Source organism: Betta splendens, chromosome 21, assembly GCF_900634795.4.
Source record: "Betta splendens chromosome 21, fBetSpl5.4, whole genome shotgun sequence".
Lineage (NCBI taxonomy): Eukaryota > Metazoa > Chordata > Actinopteri > Anabantiformes > Osphronemidae > Betta > Betta splendens.
This window is the reverse complement of record NC_040899.1, coordinates 3,521,072-3,542,947: the sequence shown is the minus strand read 5'-3', so window position 1 is coordinate 3,542,947 and position 21,876 is coordinate 3,521,072. Positions and strand designations below refer to the sequence as shown.

Below are 21,876 nucleotides of genomic sequence, written 5' to 3'. Positions count from 1 at the left end.
TTGTTATATTTATTAATATCTAATAATATCTTGTGTGATAATTGAGGTCATCTGTCATCAAACTACATTTACAGGAGTACATCATAACTTTAAACTTATCTGTCAATTTTCACCTAAAACTGTTTATATCATATACATTTAAAGTGCAAAATCTAAATTGAACATTCCTAAAAACACTAGAGTATGTGTTGATTGGATGGTGCTCACACATGAAGTGCATTATAATGAAGCAGATGTCCACGTTGGTTAATTTAATTTATACATACATTTTACACACATACTGTAAAATCATTTTTACAAATTCTCAGTTCATACATACATGTAAAAAAAGAGATAGCTGTCCACATTTTATCATCTGTAATACTGCGTAGACATGTTTCAACATTAACACAAAGGAAATTGGGGAAAAGAGGGTGGGATACAAAAAATATGTATATCTGTATAAATATAAATTCAGTAACAATACAGTATCATACATTAAGGAGCATAAAAGCCAAACAGAGAAAATCATATATAAAGGCAATCAAAGATTGTCAGTCATCACTCTCTAACCTTTGGAACAAAAAACAAAAACATATCCCGGAAACATCTCTCTCACACACACACACACACACTGCAAAGAGTCACAGCTCCTGGTATAAAGCTTTTTTTCACAAAGCAGTCATTCCTGGTCAATGTATATTGGCAATGCAGTCAACAAGAGGTTTAGAGAAGATAGAGGGTTAGATGTTTGAACCAGCATAGAGAAGAGTGCAAGAGAGCTCTGTTCACTTTAAGAATGTCGGTCAGGATCCACTCAACCAAAGCTCCAGATTAGTCTGGGCGCCTTACAGTTTGCAGGCCAGATACTAAGTTTAGTCCAATTGAATTTTTCATGGCACATTTTCATGACAGAAGACAGCTGTCACATCTAGATTAAACGTTTTTATGTGAATGATGATGTATAATGCAACAAGTAGGTGAAATAAGTGACATGGAGTTAACAAATCTAAACACAGCCTTAGTTACAACACTGAATGTGTGAAAACCCTGTTTCCCCTTCCTAAAATAATATGTTGCAACCAAAAAGACACAAAACTCAGTTACACAAAAGGTCGAATTTGTGGGGTAAAAGCCACCTTCAGATTATACATGTGACTATTTTTTTATTGCAGTTGGTTTTAGTTGTAATTTCTTCTTCTTTGCTTTCCCTCAACGTCTGACCCATCTAGTTCTACTTGCTGCAAGTTACTGACTAGAATAAAATCAAGGTTGTTGTGTATGTAAACAAAGCCAGTGTAAATGTTAAACACAGAGAATGTTCTGTCGATTTCCCTGCATGAAGAGTAATAACGGGCAAAAGAGGTCAATGAAAAATAGATAAGAAGTTAATCTTATAAGATTGTGCTGCTCACTTTAAAACACAAGGCAGATTTACAGAAAACTAACTTTCAATACATATTCAAACTAATTAATAATAAAAAAAATTTCATCCAAACATTTTCCATCATTCTTAGAGAATCACGTAAATGTTCTCATGCCTCTAGCATTCCCAGTCAAAGTCACACAATACTGTGGGAACAGTTTGGTTGTCATTAACCAAACAGCTCGGTTCGACACAGCAATTTCTGTTTGCCGATTGTCAAAAAGCAACATACTGGATGGTACAACAAGGCACAGATCAAAAGGATAAACCTAAACATAGAAAACTTGTGGTAATTTCAGAGAATAAAAAAATGTACCAACCACTAACTCTTTGTAGAATTTTCCTGTTTTGTTTCTCTTTCATTCCGTTCTTCAGGCCAAACATCTTCGCTTCTCCTCATCCTCCATCGCTCATCTACTCTGTTCTATCGGTTTGTGAACCAGACACTGTTACTCCATCCTCTCCTGCATTCAGGACCAGCCCGTCCGCAAGAGCTGAAGAGTCACTCAACACTGCTCTGCAAACATTCATCATCATCACCTTCACCATCACTGTCGTCGCCCTTAACACACATTACAACATTCAGCTGGAAAGGCACAAAGCTTCTACCTCAAAACCCAAGAACAATATGTGGCCAGTTAAGTCAAGACTTCTTTAAGCCATAACAAAACAACAGATACAAATGTAATAACAGTTATAATAATAAGTAAATAATAAACTCAATAATAAGCAGCATGTTGTAACTGAGAAAAAGAAAAAATATATATAAAGTAATATATTTGTACATTTAGTAATAGACGTTCATAAGGTTAATAAGTGTTTAGAAAACTATATATAATGTTTTTGGTATTGCACATATTCATACTATCACGTTTGGCTGTTGCAGGAACGTGTTGCTTTGTGTTTTGACTGCCTCCAGAGGATGAAGAAGGCTGGTTAAACTACTGTGGAAGTGAAAAGTAAAAGTGTAAAATGGTGAACGTGCGTGTTTGTGTAGTGTGTTTTAATCTCAGTCTGAAAAGAACCCGGCCCCACCCGCTCCAACGGGTTCCTGCGTGTCCACGTCTCGCTTCTCTTAATAGTCTTACTCATTTTACTCATCGGTTCTATTGTCTAAAACAAGGTGTTCTCCATGGGCTTCATCTCTTGCACTAAGCTGAAGTTGGCACAAAATTACTGTCAGAGACATTGACTTACTTCATTAATTTGTGTGTTGGTGACGTTTGAGGCACAGAGACATCTCTTGAAAACTGAATGCTTCCAAAAGGCCTGTCACACAGGACGCTGGCACTTAAATAAAAACTTCTCATGCATCAGAGGAATCTGGAGGAATTTATCTGAGTCAATGTCTTGAAGAACTAATATAGACCTGCAGAGTCCAGAAGCCTGAGCACAAGATCTATACGGTCTCTATAGCTTAGTTTGCAGCAGCTGTGGAAACGATGCAGATTCAGACCCCTTGCGTGTGACCAATGAGTAAACTGGTTCCACTCCTCACACTGCCGTGTCAAACAGTGAACAACAGCTTGTGTAGAAGTGTTCAGTGTTTAGGTCATCTGTAAGATCAAGGGTGGAAGGAATGGGACAGAAGTGATCCTCAAATGAAAACCTTTGGATGCAGACAGCCTGACATTCCTGAGGCTGTTAACCATCCTTTTCATACACTTTACCCTTGTTGTCACATGCAGAATCTTTGTTGGTCCCGGATCAGGGGAATTGTGATTTGTGGACACAGTTGGATCCACTAGAGGGTTGTGTTCGCCTGTCCTGCTGCTGCAACTTTACAACAACACACACCAGATAAGCACTGACACACACAGAAGAGTAGCAGCACCTGCAACAACCGACATGAGGTGCTCTGGAAGCCTGTGAGTGTGTAGCTCTAGACGTACACAGGCTCACACCCCTCTCCCTGCTCTCCTTCCTCCTCTTCATCTTCCTCTCCCTCCTCCTCATCCTCTTCCTGGACCTCCTCCTCTTCCGGGCCCATGCTGACGCTGGCCTCCAGTGGTTTAGGGTAGCGGAAGGGGCAACCGTTGTCATCGAAGAACCGGCGGAAGGTGAACTCGTAGAAGGCGTGCTCAGGGTGCTTCCCATGTGGAGAGCAGAGGAGGTCCAAGGCCCGGGTGCTGTCCCCGCTGTCACTCCACGCCCCGGCCCCACCTTCTTCCTCCACGGGGTCAAAGTTGGACGTATCCATGGGATGGGCGATCTTAGGCCGGTAGGGAGCTAGTTGCTGGCGCAAATTACTAGAGAAGTCCATCTGCGTGAAAAATGGGTGAGCCTTGATCTCGCCGGCGCCATTGGCACCGAGCCGGTCCTCCGCCGCGCAGCACAGCCGACCGATGATATCGACAGCCTCTGGGCTCAGTTTGACCTGGGCCGGCACCTGCAGGGTGCTCTCCCAGTGGATGACCTGGAGGCAGAGACGCAGCATGTTGGGTTACCCAAGCTGTGATGTTGAGATTTGTTTTACCAAATTAACCCTTTGCTGATTCTGTTTCATCAGAAGCTGTTTCAAGAATAGTTTGAAGAATATAAAATTGAAAACAATAAAAACATTTTTTCGCCCACTGGTCAAAAATTCAATTTCTAAATCAAACCAGTTAATATGTTTTTACTAACCTTGATCTGAGTCTCTGTGGGTGTTGGGGCCAGGAACGGCGGTTGTCCCACTAGCATCTCAAACAAGATCACCCCCACACTCCACCAGTCACACAACTGGGTGTAGCCTGCACAAGAAACACGACAAATCCATCTGCTGACTCCGAGATTTAACACGGCACAATGCAGTATTCGAAGTATGTGCACATTCTTTACAGCACATTCATTGAAAGCATTCACAGCGTTCCAGGATCTGCAGCATCTGTCATGCTCTGGCTCACCTTTGCGCAGCAGCACCTCCGGGGCGATGTAGTTGGGCGTTCCCACCAAGGAGTGAGCCAGGCAGCGCTGGTGCTGCCGGTTGGCGCGCTGCTCCAGTGTCATCAGTCGGTCACCGCAGCGGCAGTTGGACACGTCGTCCCAGAAGTCACTGGGCTCCATGCTGTCCTGTCTGACGTGGCTTCCTGGAGACAAGAGGGAAGGGAGGCACCAGTGACCTCAGTGTAAATGTAATCATTCCTTTCGCCACAGGCTTAACATGGGATGAGCACGGAACCATCACCACCAGCGCCCACACCTTTCTGGTAGTACTTGGAGTTGTGCGTCCAGCGGAAGCCCGTGCAGAGGCCGAAGTCCGTCAGTTTGATGTGTCCGTCCGAGTCGATGAGGATGTTGTCGGGTTTGATGTCGCGGTGGATGAATCCCATCTTATGGACGCTCTCAATAGCCAGCGTCAGCTCTGCCACGTAGAAGCGCGCCAGGGGCTCGGGGAAGACGCCCATCCGGATGAGCAGGCTCATCATGTCTCCTCCGGGGATGTAGTCCATGACGAAGTACAGGCTGTCGCGGTCCTGGAAGGAGTAGTAGAGACGCACGACCCACTCGTTGTCGGCCTCTGCCAGGATGTCACGCTCTGCTTTCACATGCGCCACCTGCACCAAGGAAACTCATTTCAACCAGTCTGCATGAAAGCACCTAAAACATAATGCATAATGCGGCATTACATGTGTTGATTAACCTGGTTGCGGTTGAGGACATCTTTCTTGCGCAGCGTTTTCATGGCATAAAGTGCACCGGTGTCCACCTTGCGTGTCAGACACACTTCTCCGAAGGCACCGATCCCCAACGTCTTGATTTTGACAAACATGGACTTGTCCATTTTGGCCCGACGTAGCCTGTTGTAGTTGGACTCTTTCTGGTAGAGCATCTTCCTCATCTGTTCCTGCTCTGCCTCCGACAGTCCAGCCTGAACAGAAAAGACGAGTGCATGAGTTCATGACTACACGTTTTCAAAAGCAGCATCAAGCTTGGTTTTTCTCAGTTGAGATTATTGATGATCTAGGAATGTGGAGTTGACAGAGGTCAGCATGATCAAGCATGATCTTGCTTGTTGTGCCGCCGTCTGGGTATAGCTGTGGTATTTTCTTCTCAGATAATGTCTTCCAGACTACTTTAAAGCGAGGCAAAAGGGCAGAGGCCAAAGTCATGACTCTAAAAGTGCAAGCAAACACGAGTGTGAACTCACTGACTCCTCTCGTACAAAACCTGCTGGTTTCTGAAAAGTCCTGAGAAGAACGCTGATCACAAACGTTTCAGCATTTGAGTTACAGGACTTAACTAATTTACTTCAAATTTTTCCTATAATAACCTTTTTTTCTTTATTATTGAAGCAATTCCTCAGCTGAATGCTTGAACTTGTCTAACTCTACTCACCTTGGACATCTCCTGTTCCAGCTGAAGCCTGCGGTTGAGTTTCTGCTGGTAGGTCTTCATCACATTCTCTATGTGCTGCTCCATGTAGAACTTGAAGGCAAAGGGAGAGTAGGTCTTGATGCGGGACTCCCTCTTCTCCTCGTCTCGTCCATTCTTCCTTACTGGGACAGGTGAGGTCTGGATCTGCTTCTTGTCTTTGACCGTTTTCTCTCCCTTCCCCACCTTCGTCTTCTCTTTCACGCGCTGGCTCTCTTCGGCCTTCCCGCTTCCTCCGCTGCCACCGATTGTGCTTCTGACGGCAGAGCTGCTAAGGTCCTGGGTTCCACCCTTGGCTCCAGCTCCTTCCAGGACCCCTGGCTCACCTGGCCCTGCAGACATGAGCAGGTTTTTGGGGTAGGGCGGTGGGGGGCACCGTGGTTCCTGAGCAGGCTCAAGGTAAGTGTCCTCTGGCACGTAGGCCAGCGGCTCTGTTGCATCCTGGGCCTGAGCTGACATCCACCCAGGGTGACACGGTCCCACAGCTGTCTTGGGCTCTGGCCTCATCACACGAATACTCTTGACCGGCTGCTGGATGGGTGGGGACGTTACAGCTGTGATGGTGTTCGGTGGACCCAAGGTGGGCTCCTGCTTCCCACTTGTAGGCGGGGCAGCCATTGTGGCCCGGACACCATTGGGCCCTGCAGCTCGACTGTTGAAGGAGTTGGTTCTGCTGGGGACACGCACTTCACCCCTGAAGGGGCCCTGAGGCTGAGGTTGCCTGGCAGCAGGGGCCCCTTCAGGGCCTGCAGGCCCTGCCCAGTGGTGCTCATAGAGGTCCAGGTTGAGGCTAGCCCTGGATGGAGTCCTCAAGCCCTGGGGTAGGTCTGAGAAGTCAGGGCCCATGGCTGCCACCCCTCCGGGGGGACGAGACATCATGTGCACCTGGTGGGAGGTGGGGCTGGACTGTCGGGGGTGGGAGTGAGGGGAAAGGTACAAGTTAGCAGGGTACCCTCCCCCTCCGCCTCCTGGCACATTCTGACCCATAGCCCCTTTTCCTTGCATGTTGACATAGTTATCTGGGGGCGCGATCGGTGGTGCTGCCATCTTGTTCTGGAAAGAGGGGGTCCTCTTCACGCCATAGCCTGCTGGTTCCATCATGTGTGGTCTGGGATGTCCGTAGTCATAGTGGGGGCCTGGGACTGGGCCCCCTGGTGGCTGAGACTGGAGTTGCAGAGGCTGGCCAGGCACAGTGTAGCTCATTATGGGCCCATGTTGCTCCATAGTGCCAGGGTAAACTTTCTGCTGGGCCCCTGGAGGATACATTGTATTGGCTGGGTTGCTCTGAGGGGCCATTACTGGTGGATAGGTGCCCATACTAGGAGGTCGACCCATAGGATTGCCCATAGCAGGGCCCTGTGCTGCACCAGATGAGGGCATCATGTAGTTCATAACTGGGGGAGCGCTCATGTAGGGTCTGGGCATCTCACCCTCAGGGTCGTACCCTCCAGCCGCCTCATACATGGGAGGCCCCATCTGGTGGTATGGAGGCATGGCTACTGCCTCACCTGAAGCCTCTAATGCAGGTCGGTGGTCCATCGAGTTGGGCATGCCAGCTTTTCCTGCAAAGACAAAAAAACTGTAACTTTACCTGAAATGAACACACACAGTGGACCTGCAGTCCACTGTGTGTGAAATGCAAACTTAAAATCAACTAATGAGTTGGTGGTTGTACCTGGCGAAGTCTGCTTGATGACACGGACTATGAGCTCGTTGCGAGGGTCAAGGTAACTCATTTTGCTAATGTACTCTAAAGCTGCTTCAATGTTCCTGCTTCCTGTCTGCTTCAGCGCCCGCACGGCCATCTCCTGTGAAGCACACACACAAACCAGAACTCAACAAACAGCCGACCTCAATGAAATCTGAAGCACCTGCATCATCTTCACTGTGATTCACAGACCAGTAAGGTCAGATGTCAAAAACAACACACAACAATAAACAAGATATATTGTAAAAACTGAAGATATAAATAATTCTATTTTGCAGTGAAAGACATTTTGATTGTAATTTCACTGAAAACCACCCACAGGTGAGGTATGTGGCGCTCATCCCCGGCCCAGTGGTATGTAGGTCATCGCTGTGAGGAATGCTGGTTAACCACTTAACCATTTATCAGTGGCCACGGAGTGACCGACTGAGATGTGAAGGAGTACGCATGCAGAGCATTCCTCTCCAGCGTCTGCCTCCTCGTAAACAAACAGCAGAGCACGACACAAACAGACTGTGAATTTGTGCCTCCATCTCCGACGGTGCGACGCACACCTAGATGAGGACATCCTGCTGAACGGCCTATGACCTCACTACAGAGACATTTCAGCGCAGGCCTCTGCCCTCACGCCCTCCATCCTAACAAACGAAGGTCTGCAGCATTTAATACACAACATTAATCCCTGCTCAGCTCCACACGCCACATTTTTTGAATAGTTGGATGGAATATATGTGGTAGAATCCCAGGTTGTAGCCTTAACTCTGAGCTTGGTGTCTCGTCTGAGCATAAAACCTCAGAGTTCCTTCCCGTTTTCCGTGTTTGTGGTTTTTACAAGGGCGCAGAGCAGAGGTTTGAGTTTAGCAGTTAAATCCATCATTCACACTCAAAGGTTTTTATTATAATAATGCAAGACTATGATGACAATAAACAGAAGCAACAAAATGTATATTTGTTTCTGGAGTTCAAGAAAATACAACAACTGCTAAGTGTGGAGTCATTTTGTGCCTCCGCTTTCTGCAGTTTCTCAGACAAACTGGCTGTTTCTATTTGTCAAGAAGGAACTAAATCAAACACAACGAGATGAATTTAGGATCATGCAGCAACCGTGGGCACGGCCCTCTCTCAAGGTCCGGAAATGCCAACACCACTCATTTTCAACGCCGTCGTTCATATCAGCGTGTGTGTGTGTGTGTGTGTGTGTGTGTGTGTGTGTGTGTGTGTGAGATGTTCATTGCATTGTGTCTGTGTAGGTGGACAGACATGTTGTCCCCTCCCACCGCATCTGTACGTTCATACACACAAACAGCTATGTCCCTGAAGCTAACCACACACACACACACACACACACACACACACACACACACACACACACACACACACACACACACACACACACACACACACACACACACACACACACTGTTTATGCTCTGCTTCCTGTGTGTGTCTGTTGCATTCCTGCATATCCAGCAGAGAGCGGTGGCTGCCAGAGCCGCCCAGTAATGTCATATTTCTGTCCTCTCTCAGCCTTTTCCTTCTGCTTCTCACACGTCTCGCAATCATCTAAGACAAAACTTGCTTTACGGATTTGACCTTCATCACTTGCAGGACCATCAAGCTGTTTAAAATGTGTAACAGTAAAACATTACTATTACACAGTAATGTGTGTGTGTGTGTGTGTGTGTGTGTGTGTGTGTGTGTGTGTGTGTGTGTGTGTGTGTGTGTGTGTGTGTGTGTGTGAGATGTTCATTGCATTGTGTCTGTGTAGGTGGACAGACATGTTGTCCCCTCCCACCGCATCTGTACGTTCATACACACAAACAGCTATGTCCCTGAAGCTAACCACACACACACACACACACACACACACACACACACACACACACACACACACACACACACACACACACACACACACACACACACACACACACACACACACACACACACACTGTTTATGCTCTGCTTCCTGTGTGTGTCTGTTGCATTCCTGCATATCCAGCAGAGAGCGGTGGCTGCCAGAGCCGCCCAGTAATGTCATATTTCTGTCCTCTCTCAGCCTTTTCCTTCTGCTTCTCACACGTCTCGCAATCATCTAAGACAAAACTTGCTTTACGGATTTGACCTTCATCACTTGCAGGACCATCAAGCTGTTTAAAATGTGTAACAGTAAAACATTACTATTACACAGTAATGTGTGTGTGTGTGTGTGTGTGTGTGTGTGTGTGTGTGTGTGTGTGTGTGTGTGTGTGTGTGTGTGTGTGTGTGTGTGTGTTGTAGACAGCCGCTGACCCTGGCTGTCATGGCGACAGATGTTTTCTGCTCACATTCCTCAGCACAGGAAGCAGGAATTCAAGCTATTTGTAATTAGAACAGTCTCCAGTGAATCTCGCTCTCAGTCAGGAACGTCCAGCCCACATTTGTACCTTTGTCATAACACTTGTGGGCCACAAGCCGCTGAGCTCCCCCAAACACATAATCAGCGGCCTGAAAAGTCCACACACACAAGCACACACCTCTCAACAGACTGACACCACGCCACAAAAAATGTGCTGCAAAAATGTGAGTTCAACAGATTTAGGAGGTGGTGCTTAGATCAGCTCAGCTTTTACCTTTATTGAACTGGAGGAAGAACGATGGGGAGGAGAACAAGGGAGGTGCAGGCAAAGAGCAGTGTCAACTGAAACTCCTGACATCTTCATCGTAGCAGGTGAATGGTTTTAGGAGCGTATTGAAGTAGGCTCAACATTTGAAGGAAGGAAAACCCTGAACGCACCCTCCTTCCTTTCACTTCACTTCCTGTCTTTCCTTGTCATCTCAGTGCGTGGCACCCCCCCCCTCCCCATCCAAAACATTTCCTCCTTTAAAAAAACAGAGGCGTGGTTATGTAACGATCCACACTGCTCTGCTGCAGCTGCAGAGGACAGGAGGGACAGAAAGGGCAAGATGGAGATGCCTGATGTGGATGAGACCGAAACAAAGTGGGCCGAGGTCAGTGAGGGAATGTGAGAGGGCGTGCAGTCGAGGTGACGGAGAACCGGAGGCAGATGAGAGATCAGCCTAAATACTGGAATCTGGGTTATTCACGATTATCTGGACCCCTACGCAGAAATGAGTTCAGCTACGGTTCCTCATTTACTACAATGCAATTAGGCAGTTATTGTTAGAGATGCAGAGATGGTTCAGTCACAGAGGCGACGCGCTGGGTGGGGACCAGTCTGCAGCTGAAGGAACTGGTCCACCCTGCCGCCATTCAGCGCTCCCTTCCTGTTTGTATTGACTCGGCCGATTCTGCTCTGTTACATTCACAATGGCAGCAGCGAAAGGGAGAAAATGGCTGAGGAGGCAGAAGGTGAGATTCCGAGGCGCATGGAGCGCTTCTAGATTCCTGACCCTCGAACGCAGCACGGGTCCGAACGTCCTGCTGTCAGGAAGCAGCGTCTCTGTTCAGTTTGATGCGCGCGGCCTCTCCCTGCGGGGGGGGGGGGGGGGTCACAGAGCTGTGCATGGGCTTGAGCGGAGCATTCTTCACATGCCGAGCGCCATCACAGGGCCCTTTAACTACGAACGCACCAAATCCAAACGGCACCGGCTGCATTTGGTGCCGGTTTGGTCCAATGAGTTCTGATGAGTGGACCTCGTTTCCCACAGCAAACCTCTCCCTCCTCGCGTTTCCCTGCAGACATGTGATAGCACACATTCCTCCAGCGGGACAGACGGAGCGGACGCCAAACAGCCCATTGGGGAAAACCTGATATTTCAACATTTCAAGGCTCCGGCCAAAGTTACGTAACGGCAGCACCGTCCTCTTGGCAGGCGGCACCTGCATTGTATTACATCTCAGATCATGTGACAACGCTGAGCGCCTTCATTAAAAATTCCTGACTGAAGGAGGCAGCGGCTCTCATCCGAGGGCAGCAGCACCCCCGCTCTACTTCCCATACGCTGATTAAAGCACATTACAACACGTCCTGCGCTGCTTCTGCTCACACAGACAGAAGTGACACATGCAGCTGACTTGTCCTGTTGCAAAATGTTTCTTGCATCATGTACGAACCAAACAGATGTTGCTATAAATCTTGACGCGGTTGCAGCTGTTTAAAAGAATGGACAGAATGATTTTGTGGGTGCGTACGCAGTCAGCACCCGCTCACTCACTCACTCGCTCGCTCACTCACTCACTCACTCACTTACTCACTCACCCACTCCCTCACTCACTCACTCACTCACCCACTCACTCACTCACTCACTCACTCACTCACTCACTTACTCACTCACTCACTCACTCACTCACTCACTCACTCACTCACTCCTCACTCACTCACTCACTCACTCACTCACTTACTCACTCACCCACTCCCTCACTCCCTCACTCACCCACTCCCTCACTCACTCACCCACTCCCTCACTCACTCACCCACTCCCTCACTCACTCACTCACCCAACCACTCACCCCCTCACCCACCCACCTGGTCGCAGCCTGCGTTGACCAGCTCCTGCAGCATCTGCCGGTTGACCTCCCCGGCGCCGGCAGGGTGCCCCGACCCGGAGGACGGACCCGACTCGTTGGCGAAGGGCATGAGGGACTTGCGTATTTCCCGCAGTGCATTCTGGTAGTTGTTGAACTTCTGCGGCGGCCGGAGCTGCTGCTGCCGGCTGGCCGCGTCCTTGCCGCCCTTGCTCTCGGCGCCGCGGCCCTCGCTGCGGGGGCCGCCGTGCAGCGCCTGGCTCACCAGCTTGGCCGGCTGCTTCAGGCCTTCTTTGATCTCCTGGAGCCTCTGGCGCGTGTTGCCCACATACGGGGCGGCTGGGAAAGTCTTTGGCCTCATTGCCTCAGTGCCTCTGACAGGCGCGCACACACACACACACACACACACACACACACACACACACACACACACACACACGCACACACACACACACACACACTCACTCACTCCGCTGCACCCGTCAAAGGGTCCCTCTCCAGATGTCTGGCCCAAATAGATAAAGACTGTCCGGCAGCAGATTTAGAGTCCTCCCCTGCGTCCCTTATTTGTTTGCGTCTGTCTTTGTGCTTGTGGTTCCCGCTGATGCCGGAGGGCTGGGTGAAGGTGAGGCGGGGATACTACAGGCATTCCATGGTGTAGCTTTCAAGGCTCAGGTTCCAGCTTATTCCAGGAAATGCAGTCAGTCACGAGGGCAGCGCGGAGCCAAACCATGATGCTGCCAATCTGCTCCTGTGGAGGAAAAGATGGAGTCAGAGGCTGAGCTCAGGCAAAGCCTTCATGCTTCTACTATGTTATCTCAGACAGTCTATCAGAAGGTGTAGGTAGTGGGAGTTCAAAGGTCAGGAATGAAACAATAATCCTTATTATCAATTATCAAACATCTTTCATTATAAGCTACCAGTTTCAAACACAAGCAGATTATACACTTCAGCTACCTGAGAGCCAGGCTCTGCCTCAGTCAGATGCTTGGGGACATGAAACACCACCTGCCTCCCCCTGCACCTCATCAATGCATAGCTGTGGTTGTCACTGCATACTTGGTAAACACCCCTCTGACGCGGGGGGGGGGGCAGCAGGCCTCCCCTGCCTCAGCCCCTGGGACCTGACACCCTCTGACCGTCTTATCTGGGGACGCATGCTCCGCATTCTGCCACTGCAGCGTTACTCCTGCCGGGCAGATGGAGTGACGTGAGGCACATGTTCCCATCAGGGGCTTCACGTGAGGGTCAGCAATGCAGCGTGAAACGCTACCGGCACATCTGGGGTGACACTAAGACACATGGGGGGTTTGTTTTTCACTGCATCGAATGGAAAGAATGAGACATGGAGCAACGAGAACAGCAATAAGACGCAATAAATGAAGAATGAGCACAATTTGACTACAACTGCGAATCCAAACCTTGACCATGATTCATCAAAGAGTCCGGTTCAAATGAATGGAAGGTGCAAGTATCGGCATCAGCACCCGGAGCAGCATGGGATGCAGCCAGCAGCAGCCCACCTTCCACACGCTGTCTGGAGCTGAACCACGCTATGGTCACAGTCACGTTCCCTGACGCACACTAAACGCTGCCTGAGCCTCAGCAGGTGATGTCTGTTCTCCTCCACAGACGAGGCCACTCAGGCAGGTTTGGACACGGCTGAGCTTTAAAAGCCATGTCTGCTATTCCAACCATTCCATTAGGCAACGCGTCCTTAAACGATGTCTTTTATTCGCTGCCAGGTTAACGACCGGATCAAGTTGCTTTAGTGCAGATCTGGACGATTCTGGTATCATCAGCATTCGGTATGAGCTCCTCCGGGTTTAGGACGTTCATAGCAGAGCAGGCAAACATAAGAAGCCACCCCCCGCCTCCCCCGCCTCCCCCCTGGCAGCCTCCATCGCTCTGGGCCTTTTCTGAGAAGGACACAGCGCTCACTGTTTGCACAGATAAAACTTTGTGAAGGCAAAACCAAGCTTTTTTTAACGTAGCCGTGGGAGGCGAGTGGGGCCGGGCCAAGCTGCACAAATGTTGCCCCATCTCTGGGATGTCTTGCCACCATTCCTGCGATGCTTCAGGCACCGTGTCCGACCAGCCAGCATGCCATTCCACAAGTAACTACAAGTAAAGTCATACCCATGTTGAATCATGGGACTGTCTAGGCTGCCCAAAATAAACCCAAAATAAGATCTGGCCTCTGTCTGGAAATAGGCTTCAGTGGCTGTTGAGGCAGGTCCACACTTACACATTTACTGGGAAAAAATACTTCTGGGCTTAAAACCACAACTGCAGCACTCCACATACTTCAGCCTGTCACTCACCTGGGTCTTATCTCCACAGGTAACCTGACCTCTGACTCACATCACACCTCATGCTATGAAAGTGTGTAACTCAATCCAAACAATAAACACACTATCATCACAGACACCACCTCTGTTTGAAAAAAGCTTCCAACCGATTCAATGTCAAGGCCAATGTGAATCACTCCAACCTGCAGTTCCCCTAGTTTCCACTAGAGGATGCACTGAGATGGAAGCTCAACGAGACAATTGAAAGACAATTTCCAAATAAATACTTGTTGTATGTTTACTACTTCTACAATTCTACCTTTTGACAACATGTTGGAAAAATGGTGATAAAAAATGAGGAAATTAAAAATGTTTCCAGTAAAAATGATCAATCCCTGATCGATTTCCTAGAATCTGGACTGTGTTGTCTCTGCTGTAATTTGTAAATTAAAGGTGAGGAGTGAAGGACAGCTCGTTCTGCTGTGGATGGAACCAACCTACAGGTCTGACGAACTGCTGGGACGAGGGCAAACCAGACAAAGTGGACAGTGGAGTGAAGAGTACTGACCCGTTTCACAACCTCACCAGCTACGATACTGCTTTATTTTAAAAGCAGGACTTGGTTCCCTGTTGGTATTCAGTGCACGCAGCCAAACATCTGCCAGCATCTGTCTGCAGTCCAGAGGTGATTTCCCACTGCAGTCATCCCTCTGGTTATTCCCTGACACATGCCTCTGCACAGAATTGAATCCAGCTGGGGTCTGATACCTGACCACATAAACTGAGAATAAAAAGCCTAATTGTTGTGAAAAGAAAAATGTGATTGTCCGTTAGGACCCAGACTGAAGAAGGAATCGAAGTACAATGAAACTCAGAGAGAAAAGAGTAAAAACATGGCATTCAGCCCAGTACGTGTTACTGCTCAACTAGACAGGACAGAAAAAGGTGTGTGTCAGACTTAAGCGTAATAGTAGCAGCAGCACACCTGAATGAACGCATGGTTGCATCAGTGCCAAACTACGCAGGCCTTTAGGCTCCACACAGCAAAAATAGCACATGATCCAGTGTTTCTGACAATGTAATAAATGAAGAAAACTTAAAAAATATATCAGCAGAATCATAAAATGTGGTACATTGAACCACGTGTTGTTACACGGTCGTCATTGAGATGTGAATGCAAAAAACTGAAAAGTAAAATAGCGGTTTAACTCCTGATTAATAACACAAAATAAAGCATGACTCATGTGTTATAGGCTCATTTGGAGAAGTACCTTACTCACAAAGCTCCAAAAACACTGGAATGTGTCACATTATGGCAACTATCGAGCTTTTTCATGTTTTTGGAAAATCAGACGTCATCTATACGTTTCAGGATCCAATTTCAGAACTTCGCAGCTTTGAGGATTCTCAAACCACCCAACATAAACACTCAAATAAGTGCCACATGCGGGAGTGCGGTGGCTTCTACTCGCCTTTATAGTATCTGCTTATTTAAGGGTCCAAATGCAAGAGACACAGTGACGAGAGGTCGAGGCACAAAACGGGCTGTGGTTTAAGAGGTGACACCACGTTTGTGCCAAAAGCTTTAAAACCGCTACAAAATGGAGCCTGGTGCCGCGCGTGCGTCGGGCCCTGGACCTGTGCACGTCTGGAGACCGTCCCGGGGGCTCGTGTGCCCCGGGGGGAGGGGGGGACGCAGACCGTGGGTGAAGACGGGCGAACGGACACTACAACGCTTTCTGTAGCCGTGAGGAACGGCTTTTTCCCCGAGCAACAAGTCGTGGAAATGCATTCCACCACCACTCCCTCCCCAAAAGTACCTCTCAACTCACCATGTGATAGAAGCAGCAAGAAGTCGGACCGGAGCCAATCCCGTTAAACGGGCACTTTTTAAAGTCCGTTATCCGGCGGCGGGGTGCGCTCGTTCGTCCGTGGAGCTCAGAAAAGACGGAGGAACATGGCACTTATGATGAAATGAGCCTCCATTTTCTCCCCAGACTCCAGCAGGATCAGAAATGCAGCACAAAGTTGGACACTCGCTGCATTGTTAACATTCCACAGGTCACGTGACGGACCGACGCACGTCAGCAGCGAGCCAAAGATCGTCTCCTGCAGACAGAACGCATCGTCTCAGCCGCTGCGTTCAGTCTGTAGCTCTACATCAATAACTATGAACTCGGACACAAAGCCCACAAAACCTACTTTAAACAGTTTACTGAAGTTAAAGTACTGCGCCTCTTAACCCGGCGTTTCGTCTATACACATGTTGACTTTGAGCAGTGAGCTATTTCTAACCAGTTATATTTATTTTGCAATTAGGTTAAGAGTGTGCAAACGAAAGACAAAAATGTTTTGAATATACAAATAGTTAAATTTAACCCCTGTTCTAAAAGAATTTTAATTTATGATGACGTCCAACAACATCGACCTTCATCCTGAGCACTAAAGGCCACCGTGTTTAAAAGTAGCAGAGTGAGAGGTCCTGTCATTTCCTCCTCTGTGACCGCACATATTCTAGGCAGGGCTTCCTCCAAAGCATTTCTGTTTGATAAATAAAAAAATCAGAGCATTACTCAGTCACTCCTCTCTGGCACTGGAAGGAATCTTTACCAATGAGCCAAAGGTCATGAATCAGTGTGCAGGCAAATAAAGAGACTGAACTCTGATGCCAAACACATGGACATATACATATGTACACACGCCCCTCAGGTGCATTTCCTAAACTTTAATGGTTCAGTTCCGTATGCAATAATGAAGAAACATAGAAATAAATCTAACTTGCGGTTACACATAATGGAAGCACATGCACCCAAAACAATGTGACATCAACATTTTAGAAATAAATATAACAAAGACCAAAATGAACCAGTTTGTCTCAGATTCTGTTTCACTGCTCCTAAGAATGAGCTCATGAAGAGAAAACCAAGCACTGGCTGCTCTGTGGAAGTATTAAGCAGTAGTTACATCACTTTTGTATAAAAGCTCAAATGGAATTTTTTTTTCTATTATAACATCAAAAATATCCAAGCATCTACAAAAGGGTTTGCTAATACCAACACTAAGAATGATGCTTTGAGCAGCAGTAATAAATATCATAAGTACATCCCAAAAAAAACTATTAAAAGAGTCAGCATCTGTTAAATTATTACCAGACTAGAAGCTTTTAGTTAACAGACAATCCAGTTTACTAGTCTGAGTGGGTTCGGAAAGGAAGCATGTGAATTACAAGAAATTAAAGTAAACCAAAGGTAAACTTGAGTGAACTAAACTTTTACGTGTTTGTATTACTGATCAAGTTTTTGGTTTCTTTTGACTAAGACATAGTTAGTTAGTCATAAACTCCACAACCTAACATTACAGGTAAAGGGAAAATCAGTTTGAAGAGCATCAGGAGCTTGTCTGGGGATGAGCCAACCAGTAAAGGAAGGAACGCCCAGAGGCTAGAGAATAAAAGGCACATTCCACTTTGGGCACCCAGAGCATCCCCAGCTGCATCCGAAGCTTCTTGTTAACGCAAAGCTTTAAGAGCTCGGCACCAGAACTGAGCCAGTTTAATCTCCGTTATAGCTTCCTGCCATAAAAGGCCTCCCCAATTAATTTTGGGCCTGAAGCCAGAGCACGGGGACAAATGTTGGTGTGTAATCCCCAAAAACCTCCACGTAAAAGCTAAATGATAATCTATGCATAATTACTAATTGTATGACATCATTTGAAGTTCATACTTTTAAACATTAGAAAGATATAATCAAATACAAATAGATGGGAACATTTCTTAGTTAATAATGAAAGTCAGCACATATGTGTGAGCTATTTATGCACAATTAACTCAGTAATTGAACCAGAAACATCTGTAAAAACATCTGTAGAAAACTAATTTGTAAGAGCAGTACCAGATTTACAAATGAAGGCACCAGCAATGTGCAGAACAGAAGATACACTTCAATAAGCGAAAGCATGATTTATGCAGTGGAGTCAGAGAGTTTTCCCTCAAAATACACAATGATCACTATATGCAGAAATCAGGTCTCACCTTTATCTAAGAAATTCATGCATCAAATATGCATTTTGATAGCTTGTAATCCTTCTGGTGTTCTCATGCTTCAAATCACTAACACCCAATGACATCAGAATGCTTTTAAGAACGCTGTTGAGAACTAACCAGACACTAATTAAAGGTACATTCCCCAAAGCTGAGGTGGACATGCTCAACTAAGCTAAGTTTTAATTAGACCTCAAGAGTCTGACTGGCTGCTGTCCTGTTGTAATAAAGCATCTTTTGAACAGATACTTTGATTCAATAAAACTACAGTATTGCAGAGTGTAAAAAAACTATCATTTGAATATAAACACACCAGCGTTTGCATGAGTTTGTCCTGCTCTTCTTTCTCCTCTTTTAAAAAACCCCAAGTTCTTCATTAAACCTGTTCAAAATATTAAAACATTACCCTTACTCAAGTTAAACAGCAGCGTAGTGTGGTAAATACTGACATCATTGCTAATCATTAAACCCCTGCTGGAACCGCTCAGACCTTGATCCTCACTTGTAATAAACCCCCTTTACGTGCAGGGTTAGTATTTTTGAGTGAGCATCAATTTTGTATTGTTGTGTGTATTGTCATTCCAACTTGTGCAGTCAACTAGGAAAAGATTATCAAAACCCCCAGAGTTGAGCCATGTTTCTAAGACAGAAATAACATAATTAACACCAGACGTGTGGTGGCACATATGTGTTCTGTTGTTATATGCTGCAGGGAAAAAACACTTGAAAATGCCAAAACAGTTATTCTGAGTAATAAATCAAACCCCTCATTAAGCTGGCCTCTATCCCCACATGAAGCCCGGAGAAACTCTTATCTATGAGCTGCATTCTTAAGCATGCACATCAATATCTGTTGTGTGTACTGAGATATGCAACAAAACAGCTCATTTACTGCAGAAGGATCAGTCCAGCGAACTATGCTCCTGTTAGAGATGATAAAATTTGCAGACCTTTACATGGCTGACGTACAGGAAATACGGCCTGCACCTCCTAAGCTGCAGCTTCTAGTCCTTAGTATTTACAAATGACTAATGAGGAGTCATTTAAAGGTATAGTTTAAAGGTGTCCTTTGCAAGTCGCCAGTCTTTGTCAGGTGACTTGCATAAATGAATGACATCACTTCTGGGGAGGAGGGCTTCCATTTCCAAGTCTAACGTAAACTAACTGGTGAATACATATAAATCAGTTTATTATTGTTCACATATGGACCTAGTGGGAGAATGTGGAATAAGGTCCATAGAAGAAAAGGGGAAATCAAATGCATGACTAGTATTAAGGAGCACTAGGCATGAATCTATATGTATCACTCAAGTGGCGCCGCAGAGATGCACAGGTTGTTTAAGGCACAGGCTACTTGCACAATCTTATCAAATGTTGAGAGGTTTGACGTGCGCTCGCAGAATGCGGTGAAAGGGCTCTCGACGGGGCCTGCGAGCATGGCGTAACGTTGCTTTACCATAGAGATCACCCTCTCCACATGCTTCTGCACACTCAGTGCTTCAGAGGGAGCCTCATCCAGCAATGAGCCCCTGGCAATTTTAAACTGTGCTTGACGGGCGGCCACAGACTCGCCGATGTCCAGATCCCGATTAGCCAGTACGACGTCCCCTGGGAGAAGCTTGCACAGAAATCCACATCCCTCAGCCAGGCTTTTGTCACTGACGTTTCCCAGCACACCCCTGGAGACGAACGTGACAACGCCTTGCGGCGCTACACCGATCAGATATTTTAACGCGTTATAACTCGTCGCCACTTCCTGCTGTTGCTGTTGCTGGTTGCCCCGGGAAACCAGCTCCTCGAAAGGTACCGTGAAACAGTCTATGATGACAGCACAGTCGGGGTATGAAGTACGCAAAGCTGCAGGCAGGTTTTTCCTGAGCTCAGCTCTGGAAGGCCAGAAGACAGCCGTGGGTACCAGAGTAGACGACATGATGTTGACCATCCGGTGCACTGTTCTGATTACAGTGCCAACTTTCACACCAAAGCGGTAGGCCAGGTCTTGATTGCGGAGGTCCAAACGGAGCCGCATGAGTGTTAGCAGCAGCTGCTGGAACTTGGAAAGCTTCACATTTTTCATCCCATCCATGTGAGGTGCCAGCAGCCACATGACTGTCTCTAAGACAAAGTAGTTGGGTAAACCAGTGTAAAACTTGACTTTCTCTGCATCGTTTCTCAACGAGTTCTCAGACAGGGACATTTTCTCCACAGACTCCCTGAGTGACTGGTTTTCCTTCTTTAGGGCTTTTAACATGTCATCATAATTAACTGGGGCATCAGGTGACTGAGCATATTTCCCTTTCTTGCTGTCACTCACAGATTTGTCATCGTCCTCCTCTTCCTCGTCTGAGCTGATGGAAGAAGATGTACTTTCATCCACGATGGCCTGCGGCTCTTCAGGATGCTCCTCCTGGCTCTGCTCTGCTACCACAGGCGTACCCTGGCCTTGCAGGAACAACAAGGCATTGGCAGCCTCCACACGCGCCTCCTGCTTGTCCAGGATCTCGAAGGCACCTGGCTCCTTCATTTCTGGAGATAAAGGAGCTATTGTGAAGACAGAAGGAACATAATCTGGCGAACGTGGATTCTTCACCTGTTTACCTGAGTGTGGAAAGAGAGCATTAAACAACTATTAGAGGAAAAATGAAAACACGTGCAAACACATTTCCTTTTAGCTGATTGTTGTTATTGTTACCAATATTTGGTCAAATATATTTATGAAATATTATTTGTTTTCTACTGAATGTAAATAAAAGGAAACCTAAAGGTTTTTAACAGCGGCCTAATCAAGGCTTTATACTGAATAAATGAAGGGAACCATCCCTTACAAATAGCTTTTCCCAAACCTGGAAGACACCCACTATATTACAGTTTAAAGCAGAAATGTAATACGAGCATTTGGGTGTTTGACGTACGATTAATTAAAGCAATAAAAATCGTACCTAAAATGAAAAACAACACTGAGCTGCTCTGTCTCGGACTGTCTCCATACCTGAGATGAAGTGTGTACTACACAGCCGACTGCCATCGTTGGGCACCCATCCCTCTCTGTTCACAGCAGCTATCCAGCGCTGCTTCCGCTCGGGGTCCCGGGGGAAGCGGTAGAATGATAAGGTGGTGCCCGGTGTCCTTCTGTTCCTACAGCCGGCCACCACACATGTGTGAACCATAGTAAAGAAAAACACGGAGAAGCGTGAAAGTGTGCACTGCTGTTTGTTGGCTGTTTTGACTCCCAAAATGGCGGCAGAGAGGGTGGAGTGAAAAAAAAGGAAAAAAAGTCCTACGTCACCAACGGTCTTTAACGTTCGCCGATCTGATTGGACAATTGTAGGTTGACGTCACTAATAGACGACTTTTGCGTACGTTTCTATGAGAATCTATACAAACGCAGTAATATCTAGAGTAATACAAACAAATAAAGTAATATTTACTGTGTTTAAACAATTACTGTCCGCATCATCATGTGGCTTGATATGATACTACTTACGGTTGTGATCACACACACTACATCATCTTATTTTATTCATCTGCTTAGCAGCTTTTTTCTCAAATTATTTGTTTTAAGTATCAAATCTTCAACATTTGTATCTTGTTAACACTCCCCTCATTTAACTA

General features: G+C 46.8%; 2 protein-coding genes across 4 annotated transcripts; both read right to left on the bottom strand.

Moving 5' to 3' along the window:
- Positions 1–236: 236 nt before the first annotated feature.
- Positions 237–20,717, bottom strand: lats2 (large tumor suppressor kinase 2). 2 transcript variants are annotated; one of them, XM_029136449.3, is made up of 10 exons: positions 20,579–20,707; positions 16,058–16,766; positions 11,936–12,685; positions 7,434–7,566; positions 5,723–7,320; positions 5,028–5,255; positions 4,587–4,941; positions 4,291–4,473; positions 4,031–4,137; positions 237–3,821 (listed from the first exon to the last, which is right to left on the bottom strand). In XM_029136449.3, exons 3-10 carry the CDS (start codon positions 12,293–12,295, stop codon positions 3,288–3,290), a joined length of 3,498 nt encoding a protein of 1,165 aa, XP_028992282.1. In that variant the 5' UTR covers positions 12,296–12,685; positions 16,058–16,766; positions 20,579–20,707; the 3' UTR covers positions 237–3,287. The 2 variants fall into 2 exon arrangements, with proteins under 2 accessions (XP_028992282.1, XP_055361348.1); XM_055505373.1 differs by lacking the exon at positions 16,058–16,766 and having other exon boundaries at positions 20,579–20,717.
- LOC114847088 (uncharacterized) lies at positions 16,931–21,558 on the bottom strand. 2 transcript variants are annotated; one of them, XM_029136451.3, is made up of 2 exons: positions 21,254–21,558; positions 16,931–20,862 (listed from the first exon to the last, which is right to left on the bottom strand). In XM_029136451.3, exons 1-2 carry the CDS (start codon positions 21,429–21,431, stop codon positions 19,568–19,570), a joined length of 1,473 nt encoding a protein of 490 aa, XP_028992284.1. In that variant the 5' UTR covers positions 21,432–21,558; the 3' UTR covers positions 16,931–19,567. The 2 variants fall into 2 exon arrangements, with proteins under 2 accessions (XP_028992284.1, XP_028992285.1); XM_029136452.3 differs by having other exon boundaries at positions 16,931–20,790; positions 21,254–21,557.
- Between the last annotated feature and the right edge of the window lie 318 nt (positions 21,559–21,876).